The following is a 17961-nucleotide window of genomic DNA, read 5'->3' as shown; positions in this document are numbered from 1 at the left end:
TAAAGTAATGGGAGTTTTGCGGTGTGTCTAGCATTACTGTACCTGAACTGGGCATGCCTGAGGATAATTGAGTATAGCAATAAACAAACATGGCGAAGGTTTACTCGATTCTCGTTGGGAATGATGTGAGCATTCAGATAGAAATTGCACTCAGGAAGTGAGTAGCTAAGGAGGGAAAGTGTACATGAGCTGTGAGAGGAATTGTGTCTCCGTGCTCTCCATTGTACACAGTTGTGTGTGGGGTACTGCTATAGTCATCATATCACCTGGTTTAACTTGTGGAAGATGACTGGGTCTTTCCATGGGAGAAGGTGAAAATTTAAGTTATTGATTAGCTTGTGCCCATGGGCTGAGACAACAAGCACATTTGACTCTGACCTACCTGAGGGATATTTATTCACTCATAAAACACTGAGCATTGCAGCCTCGGAGCAATGGGTTCCAGTTTGTTCCCTTTACTTTTTTCCACTGCCCTCCTGAAGATACTGCCTCATGCTGGGGAGTGTCCCACCGATAGAGATACCAACCATCTTCGAAAGTCCAGCATCTCACCCAATTCAATGTTCTTCATGTGCGAGTCTTGTGCACTGACCCTTGTTCCGCTATTAACGCATTCTGCTATCTTACCTTTATGCCATATCAGCACCTTCTTTAGCCCTTATCACTACCATTAACACCCCCTTGTCCCGTGTCCAAGACATCTTTGTCAAATCTCTCCTGAGCTCCCTCCTATCCCTGATCTTTTATTTTGCTCCACCTGCTCCACCCCCTCTTAAACAGTGTAAAACCCATCACATTTCTACTTCTCTCTAGCTCTGAAGACGAGTCCTATGGACTCGATATGTTAACTCTGTTTCTCTCTCCACAATGCCGCCAGACCTGCTGAGTTTTTCCAGCACTTTCTGCTTTTATTTCAGATTTCCAGCATCCGCAGTATTTTGCTTCTATCTGAACTCTTGAGTGTTGGCAGTCTATGGGGGTGACCTACGCATGACCTTTCTAGACAAAGACGATGTGGAATGGGATTCCTGGCATTGTCTCTGCTTCCTAGCCTGAGGCATCAACGGCGCTGACTTGACTAAGGCCAAGAATCCGTCACTTTCCATTCCTTACGATCCTCTGATGCAATTACCGATTGCAGCAGCTGAGTCCCTTCTTAGTCTAGTTGTGAATTAATGTAAAGCGTGTTAAAGAGCATAAAAATGTGGAAGTATTCTCCAATCTGTTATTAAGCACCAATATACTTCTCAATCTCTGTACAGGCACCAAGTGCACATCAAGGAGGAACCTGCAGAGTTGGAGGAGGACGACCCGTCTGTCTCAATTATCGCAACCGCCAATGTGAATTCGGAAATGCAGGATGCTAGAGAGATGGAGGAGGAGCTAACAGCAGAGGAATTGGAATAACATGGAACTCGAGCACTTCAAGTTATTAAACAAAAAACAAACAAAAAAAAAAAACAGGGTCAGACCTCATACCTGTACATCCATCATAACAGCATCTCCTGGGTCTAACTCACCTGGACTGAGTGATCAAAGCAAGGAGCAAGTTCTTCAAACACCGATAGATACTTGAAGACTCCAATGGCAGCTTTGATTGTCCATTAATAATGGAGCCTTGGAACACAAACCAACTTGTTGGGTGTAGATTGAATGGCTCCAACTTATCAAAGCAAAGCTGGTGACAATTTTATTATCTTTCTTCCCAAATGTTTTGTCACTAACACAGCGATGATTATAGTCTTCTGACTGCCAGGTAGTCACACAGACCTGCAATGTGAATAAGTCACTTATTCACTGTTAGGGCCCCAAACAGACTTTTTCAACCTGCTTTAAAGGTACCTCAATTTGAAATTTTTGTATCCAATGCTGTAGATAGCTCAACAGGCACATTGTATTTAAGCAGAGGGCAACTGTGGAACTGTTTCTGGGGTATCAGATCACGCTCACTGGCCTAAACATCTGAGGAGATTCAAACGAAAGAGCTATCGAGGACAGTGTTAACTTGTCTTTAAACTCCCACTGCTATTTTAGCTTTTGTGTTTATGTCTGGAACGGGGGAATGGGTTGGGGAGGGGATTGGGTTTGGGAGGGAAAAGGAAAGGGCCAACCTTTTAAATCTTTCTCATTAAGCTTTGTATTGTAAATGACTGAAGATTAGATAATGTTGACGGAGACCTAATCAAAGGTACAACTGTGGAGAAAATGGTTAGAGAGCCAAATAGTCGGTGTTAACTCCTTACAGGCGTCAGGTTTTAAAGCTAAGCACAGAAATTTTCTATAAAGCTCACCTGTAAAAGGGTTTAAGGACAGTATATTAATATACCTTAAAAGAAATGTGAAGCTCCGAACAAAAAGCAGAATATTTCTTGTTGGTTCTGTTTGGGCTGCATTGGTAATACTTCCATCCAAACTGACTGAGACTCTGCTTTGTGTCAGAGAATCTTTCCCCTGATTGGCTTTCGGAAGTGTTGTGGTTGGGGGGTTGGAATCCAGAATTTCTAATGCTGATCACTTACAGTAACCCCTGGTGTTGGCACTCACTGTGTAGGTTCCCCCATGATGAATGGGCATTTAAACAATGTGCCAGCAAGCAGACAGCACTTATGGACTTCTGGGACTGAAGGGAAGAGGCAGGAAGAGGGAGAAAGGGAAGGCAAGGGGAAAGCAGAGGGCAGGAGGGTGTTGGGTGGCAGAGGAGTGCTGAAGGGAGGGGTAACAAAGGGGCATATGGCCTCTTTCTGTGCTGTAAATTTCTGCGATTCTATAAGAGGGTGGGAGGGTCGGGGATAGTGGGGGTGTGGGAGGTGGAGGGCCCCTGGAGGGTGGGAGGAGGGAAGAGAACCCAAGACCAGGTTTCAGTTTTTTGTGGCAAGTTTTCAAAGCAGCCTCAACAAACCCTGCATCAGAGTGAGAAAGAGAGAGAGAGTTTCTCTGTGAAATGACTTTGACAAAACCAAATCGAAGATATTAGTGACCAAGACACAGTATTCACTTATCCTTCATTGTTTTGAAATAATGTTCTTTTTTACTTAACACAAATGCGCTGTGCAATTTCAGTTACCAAAAAGAAATTTGATATATTTACAGTATTTCTCTGTGACTTGACAGTTCAAACAAGGTGCAGTGATGTCATCTCTGTTAGGTATATTTATCATGAGGTCCATGTTGTGGCTGGGAATAGCTCGATGAGGAAAATGTTTCTTGTTGCCAAAATCACCACAGAGTTAGAGGTTGTCACTGTTTCTTGACTTAGAACACGATGAGGCAGAATAAGGGGCACGGGCAAGGGCAGGGGAAAGGGACTCTAGATAAGGATAGATCACGGCTATGGGGTTTCCTCCATTAGAAAGAAACTGCAATGGAGATGTACAAAGCCAGTCCACTTACTCGTGAAGATTGATTCCACTTGTTTCTTCAAAATAATCCACCCACGCACAAAATCAAAATTCCAATTTTTGGTTGCTGCAATTATGGTGCATCTAATCCCTAAACGAAACCATCCAGTTCAAAACTGGATGGAATGCCTACAACTCAAACACAGCAGTAGAGTCTTCATTTAAAATGAATGTAACTGAGGCGTCCGATTGTAACCTGAATGGCCTCCTTGATATGCCCAAGCTTGTCAGACGGAATATGACTTATCTCAAATTTCTGGTGTTGACTACAACCCATGGATCATGACGCTCAACCACAGTTGTTGGCCATAAACCACATCCTGTGGGTCCTCATCACCCACTTTGCGGGTGGTCCTCATAACACAGCCCACCTTTTCCTCATCTGGGAATCTCAGCTCCACAGGTTCCTGGCCCATGGGGCATTTTCAGAATGGCTTTTGGTACCATTCTTTAGTTGAGTGAGAGAAAGCAGCAAAATTATTTTGGGAAACAGGGTTATCTCTATGGAAATTGAACCAGTCACAATTCAGGTCCTAGACCTTTATTTCCCAAGCCTAGTAGTAAGTTTGAAAGCAGAGTCTCTGTGTGTGAGCACTTCAGGAGACGACTATCATTCCGTAGGGAGGAATCTTGTAGCATTCCTGGGAAGGCAACTCCAGTAAAAATCTGGTTTAAGGTTCCAGCTCTCAACGAAAGGTTATCCAACTGTCTAGATTTCTTGAGAATTCACAGCTAATGGTCAGAAAATTCAACACAATTCCTCTCTGTGTTTTAACTTCCTTTGAGGAAGGAAATGAAGGGATAGGAAAGAGAGACGACAAAAAATCAGAGGAAGTGAGAGAGAAAGTGAGAGAGAGAAGCCACTCACTGGTTATCAATATACTTGTTCACAGAGAATTAATTTTGCCTTTTCTGAGATGACTCGGTCTGTAAGGTTAATCCTGGTAACTGGATGTGGTGAAATCCTAAATCTCTTTACACCAATGCAGTTATGATGTTGTTGCACGTTGAAACCAGAACCATCAATCCCCATTCTCATCTCCAGATGTTTGTTATGGTCAAAATCAATTAGCTCACTGATCATCCTTGTGATCAGCCAATGGCACATGAACAGGAACTTGCCTCAGTACGAGTCAACTTGTGCTTTTCTCTCTCCATCTTGCCAACTCAACCACTAAGGGCCAGATCTCTGCCCTCTGACTTCACACAAAGGGGTTTGGTGAGTGCAGTGAGCAGGAGGCTTGTCAACGGATCATCACAGGTTCACGTTCAGCCTGTAAGTTGAAAGCACAGCCCGATCTTTGAGCTATCAACTTCCATCATTGTATGTGGAGTGGTCAGAGGCTTCATGTGGAGCACTGGTGGGATGTTTTATTTTGTAACAGGTCTTGCCTTTTGCTGTAGTACCTCAGTGCCAGATGTTGTGACAGGATCCGTGAGGTTTATTGTTAAGGGTTTGGAAGGGAAAAAATGCAACAAAACGCTGAGTGATCTCCAAGGTATCCAAGTGTTCCATCTCTCTTGGGTAGCGCAGGTACATAAACCCAGGAGGTGTTTCTGGAGTCAGACCCCCTGCTCTTATTAATTTGCAGAAATCTTACATTGCTGGTACTAACAGTGGAGGTACAGTGCAAAGAAAACCTTTTCCGAGCTTCCAGGCCCCAGAAACTCTAAAGAGAAATAAGAAATATGAACATAACTAGGGCTGAATTATGAGGCCAGATTGACAGGATTCAAGTCTACCTGGGACCCATGGATCACCAGTTGGAGATCCCCAGTTGTACAGGATCCAATAAAACTCTGGACGTACAAGCTATAAATCTTGTGATTCTTTTTCCTCAGGTGAAGGCAGTTAAAGATTAATTGTCTCAATGACATTTTGAAACAAGGAGGGAAAAATTGAAATATTATGAGGCATTAGAGTTTCCACGACAACACCATTACTGAGTAAAAAAGGTCATTTATATCATTGAAAGTGGAATCATGAATAATGTAATGACCACTAATTAATTATCAAACCTGATATATTACACATCACAAGCCTTCATAATCCTGAAAACCGTAAAAGATTATTACTAACCTGGCACACATGGTGAAATATCTTGATTTTTTTTCATGTGATAATTAGCATTTTTTAAAACAATGCAGCAGAATTTCAGGATCTTACAAGAATCCCAATCACATGATGTCTTGTTTGTTATTGTCTTTTTGAGAATTCACAGACTCCCTTTATTGCCCTTTGATATCCAGAGACTTTGAGGGTCTTAGCTTAATTCAGCAGGTGGGAAACCCACAGAAATGAATGGAACATCAGTTTTACAATTCACCTGATAGTGCTGTTTAAAGTTTGATGAAATTCAGGACCAGGTTAACCGTTTTTGTAGGTTTCTGGCTCAGTCATCAGTGACCATTACCACCCCAGCTGCACCGCATTCCCTCCCCACCCTGCCCCCTCTTCCTCCATGGAAAATTGTGGGCAGTCAGAATCGGCAGGTCAGGGTTGAATGGCTTTACGTTAGTGCGGGATCTCAGTGTTCTTGGGAGTGGCCACACTCAGTAGCCCATGCTTGAGACGATGAATCAGACTTTAAGGGAGTACTGGGTAGGGAAACAGGATTAAAGTGACGTGGATTTACATTGAACTAACAACCCCTTGAAGCTCGGTTCTTCTCTGGCAACAAGGGTTTGCTGAATTTGCCTAGTGTTCAAAAATAGGAGCAGGAGTAAGGTCATTCAGCCCCTTGAGCCTTTTCTGCCACTTGCTGCTTAATTCCAGGCTCTATAAGTTTTGCTTAACGATGGGTGTCAGTCCCTGTATTCTCAACAGACTCGCAAAAACATCAGATACATGGGGGAAGAGGGGGCAGGGTGGGAGGGGGTGCGGTGCGGGTGGGGTGGTAATTTTAATGTTCCCTGGCCAGAATCAGATTGACATCCCGTGTTATATCTGGACTGGTTAGATATTCTACTGACGTCACTGTGGAGTAAAACAGGAGGGTGATTAGTGCTGAGTGGATCAGGTTAAACTTACCCCCAGAGTCTCTCCAACACTTAGATTTGCTCTTTCCCCACATCCACTCCCACTCTGAATGAAGAAGTTGTAAACGGCTAAATTTGAATCTTTTCCACTTTTAAAATTTTATTTTGCAATTGACCAAAGATAACTATTTTCTTTTAAATGGCAAAAGTATCTACTAGCCTGGGCCCTCTTGTGAATGCGGCGTAAGGGCTGATCATTAAACACAAGCTTTAGGGAAATCACAGCTCGCGTCTCTGTTCAACTTGTGACTGGATATCTGAAGTGAATAGCAATTTCTCAAACTCTGGCTGTCACTGTTCCCAGACTCAAAAAGTGAATGTCTATAGAGCTAAGACAAGGTGAGTATAAAACCCTTCCGAACGAGTTATCAGCTTAAAGCCCCCATGTGGAGCCATTCACAAAACACAATCGTTGATCCACAATGAGGGGCAGTGACTTTGAACCAAAATGGATTTGTTTCATGTCCCTCAGTTAGAAACTAACAAAGTTTTGAAACTTGTTCCAAAGAAACAATAAATTCAAAATTAGAATCATTTATTATTTATTCGAAAATTGAGTTTCAGTTTTCTGTTCTTGGCTGAGTTATGATTCTGATCCAAAGTTTTTTTAACATTTTATTATTTATTTTGCCTCTGGCTTGTTTATGTTTTGTTGAAAATGCATTTTTTTGAGGGAAGTTAAAACCCTTAAAAGGGGAAATCTTTTTGAGTATGGGAGAGGAAAAATAATAATTTCAGCAAGCACTAATGCCATTTGGTGCCATTAGGCATTTTGGAAAAGAGAATAAGGAAAAGAAGGAAAAGGATCATTTTCTCTCCAATGTTTCAGTACAGACCAAGTCTTTTTTTCATTCTGTCATTGGATATGGGCACCCATCCTTCATTGCCCTTGAGAAGGTGGTGGTGAGCTGCCTTCTTGAACCACTGCAGTCCATGCAGTGTAGGTACACCCACAGTGCTGTTAGGGAGGGAGTTCCAGGATTTTGACCCAGTGACAGTGAAAGAACGGTGATATATTTCCAAGTCAGGATGATGAGTGACTTGGAGGGGAACTTCCAGGTGGTGGTGTTCCCGTGTGTCTGCAGCCTTTGTCTTTCTAGGTGGTAGAGGCCGTGGGTTTGGAAGGTGCTGCCAAAGGAGCCTTGGTGAGTTGTTGCAGTGTATCTTGTAGACGGTGCACACTGCTGCCACTGTGTACTGATAGTGGAGGGAATGAAGGTGGTGAATAGGGTGCCAATCAAGGGAGCTGCTTTGTCCTGGATGGTGTTGAGCTCCTTGAATGTTGTTGGAGCTGCACTCATGCAGGCAAGTAGAGAGCATTCCATTACACTCCTGACTTGTACCTTGTAGATGGTGGACAGGCTTTGGGGAGTCAGGAGGTAAGTTACTCTCTGCAGAATTTTCAGCCTCTGACCTGCTCTTGTAGACACAGTATTTATATGGCTAGTCCAGTTCAGTTTCTGGTCAATGGTAACCCCCAGGATGTTGATAGTGGAGGATTCAGTAGTGGAAATACCATTGAATGTCAAGGGAAGATGGTTAGATTCTCTCTTGTTGGAGATAGTCATTGCCTAGCACTTGTGTGGTGCAAATGTTACTTGGCACTTATCAGCCTAAGCCTGAATGCTGTCCAGGCCTTGCTGCATTTGGACATGGACTGCTTCAGCATCTGGGAAGTCATGAATGGTGCTGAACATTGTGCAATCATCAGCGAACATCCCCACTCCTGACCTTATGATGGAGGGAAGGTCATTGATGAAGCAGCTGAAGATTTTGGGCCGAGCACATTACCCTGAGGAACTTCTGCAGTGATGTCCCAGGACTGAGATAACTGACATCCAACAACCATAGCCATCGTCTTTTGAACTAGATATGACTCCAGCCAGTGGAGAGCTTTCTCCCCAACTCCCATTGACTCCAGTTTTGTCAGGGCTCCTTGATGCTACACTTGGTCAAATGCTGCCTTGATGTCAAGGACAGTCACTCTCACCTCAGCTGAAGCACTTGTAAATAAATCCATGCAGCAATCAGCTGGCCATGAGATATCTGATCTGGTGCATCCTAATCACTCATTTTTAGACGAATGAAAGTCTAGCAAGGGCTAATCTCCCTCTTTGGTGGAAGTACAGAATGGCAATAGTGAATTAGCACCCTTCTCTTCACCACAATTGATTTCCTTTTCAATTGGTTTCACTGCACACGAAATGAACTGCCGATTCACTATCATCCAATTCGCAATCTCACTAATGACTCCTCCACAAAAACTTAATCATTTCCAATATTTCACAGTAGAATGTGAGTCCTAGGCTTTGATTTAATTGTTTTTAATATTCAGTCCAAAACCATGTACGCAGCCATATCTATCTTATTTGACATGAGGGTGACCATGTTCATTAGCTGCATGTTTAGTAAGATTCCAGTGGGTACTTGGGGGAATGTTAATGCCAATCTGCGCCCTGAATGCTCTGCTGCAAACAGGACAGGATACTGCAGACAATTGAGTTTTGGATGAGCTGCTGGCTTGGAATTTTCCCTGCCTCTGATACGTGCTTGGTTTCAAAGGAGGCCACACCAAATTTTTTTATTTGGTAGCATCAGATTCAGTATTCCTGGACGAGCTTCTCCCAGGACTTGGGGTCGATATCAAAACTCCTAAGTGAAGTTTTCAGAGTGCCCTTGTGACACTCCCTTTGACGGCCATGAGTGCGCACCCCAGACTCGAGCTCTGCATGGGAGATTTGCTTCAATAAGAGAGTGTCGGGCATTCTGGCTACGTGACCAGCCCAATTCAGTTGTGACTGTCTCAATGTGGTGTGGATGCTTGGCGTGTAAGCACCTCAGTGTCTGGTATTTTGTCCTGCCATCTGATCTTCAGAAACTTCCAAAGGCAGCTCAAGTGAAATTAGTGATATTCTTGGCATGACCATGGTACACAGTCCAAGTCTCACATGTGTAGAGCAGAGTGGGTAGGACTGTTCTGTACAGACTTTCAGTCTGGTGGGCAGACTTACTCCCCTTTGTTCACAGACTGATGTTTGAAGATTGCCGAAGGCTACACTTGCTTTGGCAATTTTTGCATGTGTCTCGTCATCAATACAGACAGGTCAAGAGGGTGTGATGCTGAGATAAGTGAACTTATCCACTGCTGACAGGTTCTGGTCATGGACTGAAACCTTGAGCTCGAGATAGGGCTTCCCTGGAGCAGGCTGGTGCTTCAATTTTCTTCATGCTGATTGTAAGACCAAAGTTATGGCATGCATTGGAGAATAAGTCCATGTTTCACAGCCCTATAATTAACTGGTGGAACCAAAGCCCAATCTCATGCTTATGAATGACCACCTAAATGTGTTCTCTTTCTTTTAACCAAGTGATGTTGTTTTCTAGCGAGTTGTACATCAGAGAACTGTTTACTAGTCTATCAAGGAATTGTCAGAGAAATGGCCGCACTAGGCACCAGCAAAGTCCTTGGTCCCCTGTGTTCCACACTCATTAAAAATAAACCTGTTGCACCATAAATATAATAGCACTTGTTTCTACCAAAAGACCAACTTTACCTTGGCCTTCTCTCCCCAAGCATTTTTGTTGTTCCTTTCACCTGTCCTCAGCTCTGTGTTCCAAGGCTTACTTACCAATGGGACATTAATCTGACTAAAGAGTAGCAAAGGTTTCAGGAATAATTCAGATTGGAGTTCTTTGTCACGGTTTTTATGAGGCTTTTACCTCTTCTAGAATAAAATACCTCCAGTTGTCTAATTCTTGAGAGCATTGGTCTGGTTTATCTAGTTAATCATTTCCAGACTGTGTGCCTCAAAAAGTGGACTCGCCACCCAGCCCCAAAATTGCTGACTCCAATTTTCCCCAGAATCCTTTTAATTTTCTCCCTTTTTAGATACTCCTCCAATTCCCATTTTAAATGATGTTCCAGACTCTGCCTCAGTCACCTGTTGTGGTGAATTACCCCTTGTTCTAGTAACCATCAGTGTAAAAATATTCCTTCCAACTTCTTCCTTCATGGTTTCTGTGATAATGTTCAGTCAGTGATCCAACTCACCAACCAGTAGAAACGGCCTTTCACCATTCACTCTCTCAAAACCTCGTAGACTTTGAAAGCCTCTATTAATTCTCCTTAACTTTCCTTGGTCCAACTTTGTATTTTCAGACTGGCCCAGAGTGAGAATGCATTGATAGCCACATCTAACCCTTCCTAAACATTTCATGTCAGAAACACTGCAAAATGTAGTGCTACTACCTCCTTGTAATCCGTGGCCAGAAGCCAGGATAATTGGTTTAGTTGGAATTAGGAATAGGGTTTAAAATGATTTTTTTAAAAGTAATAACCACAACCTCACAAATACTTAGGACATACAACCAAAAATCCAAAGAAGGCAACAGAGTTTATTAAGCATCAGTCGAATGTTTTGAAAGCACCAAATACAAGGAATCTTCAAGGATCAGGAATTCTCTGTAACATCCTGATGCTCCATCTGTTACTAAAGATTTTTTTGATCTTATAGGGTCAAGAACATTAGCTTTAAGATGTGAACTTCCAAAAAAAATAAATGAGTGAAAATCAAATGGTTTAGCACAGGAGTTAAAGCTAACTGATCAAGACCCTGGATAAGAGTGTTAACAAGCCTAACTTGGCTAACACGTACACAAGCATAGCGAGTTTCTCCTGCTGTTACCTATTGCTTCACTTTATTTTACCTAGGTTCATTAGGGAACAGATTGGCCTGCATCTGTTCTATCTTTAACATTCCTCCTGGTTTTTTGAAGGAATCTTGTGATCGGACAGTTGTTTGGTACTGATCTGAGTTTGCTTTCACCCTTGATTTGGCACGTACTGTACTTCAGTGGGATGTAGAGGTGTTGGGGATTTAGTGAGAATTTCAGTATTGGTTTATAGCAATAGGTATATGGATGGGGTTGAGGAACAGAGCTACCTTGCTGTGTAAATACATAATCCCAAATCAGAAGCTGGTTCAATTTTTTTTAAAAACTGTGGTTGGACCATTTGACCTCTCATAAACTTCAGCACACAGTGAATGTATCTCATGCTCCATTTCTTCCACCTGCACTTATGGTAATAGTATGTCCCTGGGATGGATTATAGACTCAAAGGTCCATGAAATTAACATATTATTACTAACATGTACCTCAGCAAAAAGAAACCTTTACAATGGTGAGAATTTTACTAAAGGACAGGATGCACTTGCTGGTATCGATTGTACCAATGTAACTCGGGAAAAGTTGTTCACTTTGTGTTAAGTGTCTCTGTTTTTACTCCATTCTTATTTAAATGAATCTTGAGTTCCTACCATAGTAGGGACCATGACTTGTGATTCTTGTTCTTTTGGGTTTTGTGAGCAGAATCCACATCGAAGATATGAGTTTAATGACATTCCATAATGCACAGAACATTGTTTGAGCAGCTAACTAGCTCTCTGCTGGAGCTGGTTCTGAACTGAAAGGAGAATCCTTTTCACTGCTGGGTTTGAATTGACTATTCCAACAATTTCCCTTTGTCTTTTTTCTTCAACTTCAAGCTTTTATTAATGCGGCCCCAATGCTGTCATGGTAACACAGTCTGCCATGGTTGGAAAAAAAAGTGACACAATGCAATATTGCCTGTATTTGAACAGAAGTCAGCACTAAACCAGGAATCTCATTCAAACAGACCCACAAGAGAGGCTGTACTTCTGAGAAATTGTAACATCATATTGGAAAGACATTGCTCTGAATGTATTGTTGATGCTCTGTACAGACAGTTTTATTCTATATCTAACCTGTGCTGCACTTGCTGTGGGGATCTTTGATGTGGACACTGTAGAGGGAGCTTTACTCTGTATCTAACCCCGTTCTGTACCTGTCCTGGGAGTGTTTGATGGGGACAGTGTAGAGGGAGCTTTACTCTGTATCTAACCCCGTTCTGTACCTGTCCTGGGAATGTTTGATGGGGACAGTGTAGAGGGAGCTTTACTCTGTATCTAATCCCGTGCTGTACCTGTCTTGGGAGTGTTTGATGGGGACAGCATAGAGGGAGCTTTACTCTGTATCTAACCCCGTGCTGTACCTGCCCTGGGAGTGTTTGATGGGACAGTGTAGGGAGAGCTTTACTCTGTATCTAACCTCGTGCTGTACCTGTCCTGGGAGTGTTTGATGGGGACGTGTAGAGGGAGCTTTACTCTATCTGAACCCATGCTGTACCTGTCCTGGGAGTGTTTGATGGGGACAGTGTAGAGGGATCTTTACTCTGTGTCTAACCCCGTGCTGTACCTGTCCCGGGACTGTTTGATGGGACAGTGTAGAGGGAGCTTTACTCTGTATCTAAAACAAAAACAGAAAATGCTGAAAAAACTCAGCAGGTCTAGCAGCATCAATGGAGAGTGAAACAGAGTTAACGTTTCGAGTCCGTATGACCTTCATTTCTCTGTATCTAACCTGTGTTGCACCTGAATCTAGTACTCCACTATCCCACATCTACATGGCATATTTTCACTCAGTAAAAAATGTAATTATTAGTTTTTAGATAACCTGATGCCCTGGTTAATGGCAATTCCAATTCCTCCTCTTCCCACCCACCAACTCGCCTCCTTGAAAGTGGGGTAGGTTGGATTGGTTGATGTAGCCTTGTTTCATAAAGGTATTCTGCGTGAGGTGGCCATAGCCTAAGTAAGGGTGAGGGTAAGCACGCCCAACAGCAACCAAGTAGAATGAGAGATTTGTCTTCCCAGGAAACTGCAAATCCCAAGGAATTGTGGCAGGGTCTGGGTGGCTGTGGAAAACCGGCCTGATTTAATAAATGCTTGAAGCTGTCGCTCCACAAACCCAACAGTGAGATGCTTGGAATTGGGGGTTTCTTTTTTTGGTTTTTTTGAAAAAAAAATAGCTCTTAATTTTATTTTTCTTCCGTATTTCAAAGGAAGGATCTGGAGACCTCAAGGACTGAACTTTCAATAAATAAATAAGGAAAGAAATGCTTTAAGACACTTCTGTAAAGAAAAAGGAAAAAAAAAAGTTTCAAAAGTGCATAACATGACTATTAGTTACCTAGTCAAAACAGACATTAAAGAAGGGCAGAGAGTTTCTTGCGATATTTTATGTATCGATGTATATTCTGTAAGTTGCTTGCTCCTAAGAACATGAATTGTTCCTCCACTTGTTTATTGTACGGCTTTAAGCTCTGATTTTGATTTTAGATTAGCTTATTCTGCTCTCAGTGTGCTTCCTTTCTGGCTCGTGGCAGGTTATATAGCTGGATAGTTAAACCTTTTTTTTTTGACTGCTTTGTTACTCCATATGGCATCTGAGTTGATGTTATTAACTTTTTGGGGGGAAAAAAACATGTAGGTTTAAAAATAAGTGGTTTAGGTAATGTTTGTATATTTATCTTAGTTAGAATAATTTTGATACTTCCCTATTCAGTGTGTTAGGTTAATTCTCTCAAATGCGAGGTTTTTTAATTATTGTCTTTTCAAATTATTCCTATATTCACCATGCGTTTTACCTCAAAGAAAAGCATTTTTTTTTTAAAAAATGATAAATAGGACCAAAAATTAAATGATAGGAGGGATATTCCCTCTGTGTTCAAATATTAACTTCAAATACTCACCGTTTCTGTTTTGCAATCTCTTTTTATCCCTCATCCAAAGCAGCTGAAAATATGCATTTCCAAAGGAAAAACTTGCACCAGTGATTTTAAATTGAAAGGTGTGCAATTACACTTTGCCATATTAGTGTTAAAGTACACCAGGCATTCGTAAAATGAAAATCTTTGCTACCTTCATGGTAGCGTTTGAAGTAAAACCCTCTAAAATGGGTCTTCTATTGTACCAGTGAATTCAGGATCTGGGATGCAGTGAGTTAAATGTCCTATGCTAATATCGCAGAGTGTGATTTCACTCCCCTCCCCTTACCTGCCCTGCGTGCTTTAAGAGTTGTTGAGGGTTTGTTCGTCCTTTTCTCTGCCTTGAACCGAGAGCCAGGGAAGGAAGGAGATGGCGGAGAGGGTGTATGCTACTGAAAATGTGGACAGTTTAATTGAATCTGGAGAGTGTCGATAGTGGCGGGATGGGGGGTGTCAGGACACTGTCCTGGTGTGAGCACTGGGAGAGGAGGGAGGATTGCTCTGCTCACTGTGAAATGAAATAAGAAACGTATTGGGACTGAAATCTGTGCAAAATGTGCTGTCAATTCATTATTGCCTATTTTGCATAGCTGGCCCAGAGGAATTTACTTTCCATTTTTTCCGACAAAGGGAGTGATGTCACAACTCAAAGGGACCAGGTTGATTCTTCCTGCCTTTTTTTTTGCAGTAAACTCTCCAGTTTCTCCTCCAAAGAGACAGAATCCTTTCCCAAAGTCCCCAGTTCTGATTTAACTTCGATTTGACCCTCCCCCCCAATTGCAAGGAAAGCGCTGGTGCCAGGATGTCTGCAATATCTGGCATGCGAAGCAAAGCGAGAGCCAGGCACCAGCCCTGGCCTGTGCTAAGGTGCACTCCCAGCCTGCGCAGCAGTGGGAGAAACCAGCCCGAAATCTCGCTCCTGACCAGTTGCCCCATGCCTCCAGCTGTAAAGTTAGGGTACATGGGCATCGGAACAGGAAGCAGTAAAAAATTGGAAAATTGAAATCAAATGGATTTATTACTTCCCACCCTTTGTAAAGGATGCTGTCTCTCCCAAGAATTACCCTCTACGACATTGTTGATTGATGTGTGTTACCCAAAGAATCTAAATCTGAAAAGTAGCGAAGGCCTCAAAACAATTTGAGGCATTATGAGTTTTTTTTTGTCACGGTGTTCCATCATCAAATCGCCAACAAACCTGGAAAAAAACCCAGTTCTCTTGGATTTGTAAAAGTTGGTCCTTCAAGCTGATCCCAAGTTGACACATGGCACCCAGGTCAGTACACAAAATGGGGGCAAGGCCACTCGAGGAGTTCCCAACAGCCCAAAGTCCTCCACTCTGAGGTGACAATGCCCTATTCTAGTGGACACTGGGCAATCCAGTGACTGCAAGAGACCAGCCCACAGACTTAAACTGAACCTCAATACAAACTCCTTGTCATGACGGATGAAGATTCATAGCTTGGAAACCTTTAGGTCAATGCATTTTATTTTCCCTAAATGTTGCATATGAAAGCATTCTACAGTTAGGTTTGAGATTCTTTGCGACTTCATTGAAGTGTGATACCCCACCAGGAGCGATTTGTGTGTGTCGCCTATTACTTTATATCTTATTGGTCTGGGATTCTGGGAATTGAATGATGTTACGGGGGAGGTGAGGTCATTGGGCTCTTAATGTTTTCACAAGGGTGTGTGAAGCACGATTGGAGGATTGACGATTAAAATACTGACTGGATTAAACAATGAACTAAAAACCAACCAGTCAACAAGATTTGGCTTAAGTTATCAAAAAAAGAGGAATGAAGGAAATCTGAATTAAGAATAGAAAATGCTGACAACGCAAAGCAGGACCTTTCAGGATCATGGAGCAACTGTTCATCAGAACCCTCGTTTAAAATAAAATGTAAAAAAAAATTCAAATAAAGAGCATTTACCCTTGTGGCAATGTTTAAGGCTTTGTTAGCCTCCCCATTCTCCAAGCTCCTCCTGTGAGATCCAATATAAACCTGGTTTGAGGTGTAAATTATTTTTTTTTTAAATGCATTATACAGGTTTTCTCACTGTCGTAGTTTGCAGTTTGGCGAAAACTTGACGCCATCCTTGGTAAAACGGTATCACTTGGCATCTGACTTATTTGTGAGAGTGAATGAGTATTACAGCCCAAAGTGGTTGCAAACGCTTGTGATCAAAAGAACAACAGAATTTTAAATCTATTTTACTTTGTATATTTATTTTTTAATCTCGTCTGATTGCAGTTTAGGCTAAGGCAGAGTAAGGACTACAGCTCACAGTTATCGACAACCATCCATTTAATCCGAAGAGATTGTTGATTTATTCCTCCTTTTTCTCTCTCCTACATCCTTTCTCTCTTTCTCTTCTCTTTCTCTCTCTCTCACTCGTATTGGTATTTGTAAGATTACATTACTGTCTGTGACCTGCAGGGAATAGCGATCATCCCTCTTTCAGTCACTGACCGTTCCTTTCACGCTGTAACAACATCTCTGGCATATTTGTAACCCGATATTCCCTGTCTGTACAGCAGACATTAAACAAATGTACAGTAGTTTTAGTTGCATGTATTCAGTACTAATTATTGACAATGGCATTATAAAATGCAATAAAAAAAACCTATCACACTGTTTAAAAACTGTGGCCTTTTTGTGTGGAGGGTTCAAGATTTTTCAGTACATTATACAGAAAGGGTTATTATATCTGAGTGTGTGTGTACGCGCGAGTGTGCGTGTGCGCACGCACAAGTGTGTATAGGAGTGTGTGTGTGTGTACATGCGAGTGTGTGCACGAGTGTGCGTGCGCGAGAGTGTGTGCGGGTGTGTGCGCATGTCAGGATGTGAGAGGGTGTGTGTCAATGTGATTGTGTGTGTGTGTGTGCATGCGCACGCGCAGGGGACAATTTCAAAGTTTGCAGCTGATACGATGCTTGGGAGTGTTGTAAACTGTGAGGAGGACGATGTAGAACTTCAAAAGGACATAGACAAGTTGGTGGAGTAGGCAGATAGGTGGCAGATGAAGTTTAATGTGGAGAAATGTGAGGTGATGCATTTTGGTAGGAAGAACATGGAGAGACAATATAAAATAAGGGGTGAAATTTTGAAGGGGGTGCAGGAGCAGAAGGACCTGGGTGTATATGTGCATAGATCAGTGAAGGTGGCAGGACAGGTGGAAAGAGCAGTTAATAAAGCACATAGAATCCTGGGTTTTATTAATAGGGGCATAGAGTACAAAAGCAGGGAGGTTATGCTGAATTTATGTAAGACACTCGTTAGACCTCAGCTGGAATATTGTGTACAGTTCTGGGCACCATATTATAGGAAGGGTATGAACACATTGGAGAGAGTGCAGAAGAGGTCTACAAGAATAGTTCCAGGGATGAGAAACTTCAACTATGAGGATAGATCGGTGAGCTTGGGACTGTTCTCCTTGGACAGAAGATGGCTAAGAGGAGATTTGATAGAGATGTTCAAAGTCATTGGGGGAGGCAGTGGTGTAGTGGTATTGTCAGTGGGCTGGTATCCCAGAAACCCAGGGGTAATGCTCTGGGGAACTCAGGTTCAAATCCCACCATAGCAGATGGTGGAATTTGAATCCAATAAAAATCTGGAATTAAATCTAATGATGACCATGAAACCATTGTCATTAAAAACCTATCTGGTTCACTAAAAGCCACATGTACAAGGTCAGGTACCCAAAAGATATTTGGATACCTGAATTCAGAAGAATTCCCATTTACTAATGGGAAGGAAATCTGCTGTCCTTACTTGGCCTACATGTGACTCCAGACCCACAGCTATTTGGTTGACCCTTGAGGATGGGCAATAAATTCTGGCCAAGCCAGCGACACCTACATCCCGGACAGAGTAGATAGGGAGAAGCTGCTCC

General features: G+C 42.4%; 1 protein-coding gene across 2 annotated transcripts in view; it reads left to right on the top strand.

Annotated features, from left to right (window-relative positions):
* Positions 1-16711, top strand: part of foxp4 (forkhead box P4) — a 438498-nt gene extending 421787 nt beyond the window's left edge. For both annotated transcript variants that reach the window (XM_078546502.1, XM_078546501.1), the window contains exon 17: positions 1263-16711. In XM_078546502.1, coding sequence (XP_078402628.1) covers positions 1263-1407 — 145 coding nt within the window. In that variant the 3' untranslated portion in view covers positions 1408-16711. The remainder of the gene's footprint in view (positions 1-1262) is intronic.
* Positions 16712-17961: the final 1250 nt, after the last annotated feature.

The sequence above is a fragment of the Cetorhinus maximus genome, chromosome 8 (genome assembly GCF_964194155.1).
Source record: "Cetorhinus maximus chromosome 8, sCetMax3.hap1.1, whole genome shotgun sequence".
Classification (NCBI taxonomy): Eukaryota; Metazoa; Chordata; class Chondrichthyes; order Lamniformes; family Cetorhinidae; genus Cetorhinus; species Cetorhinus maximus.
Note: the sequence above shows the minus strand (reverse complement) of the source record. Positions and strands in the feature narration are given on the sequence as shown.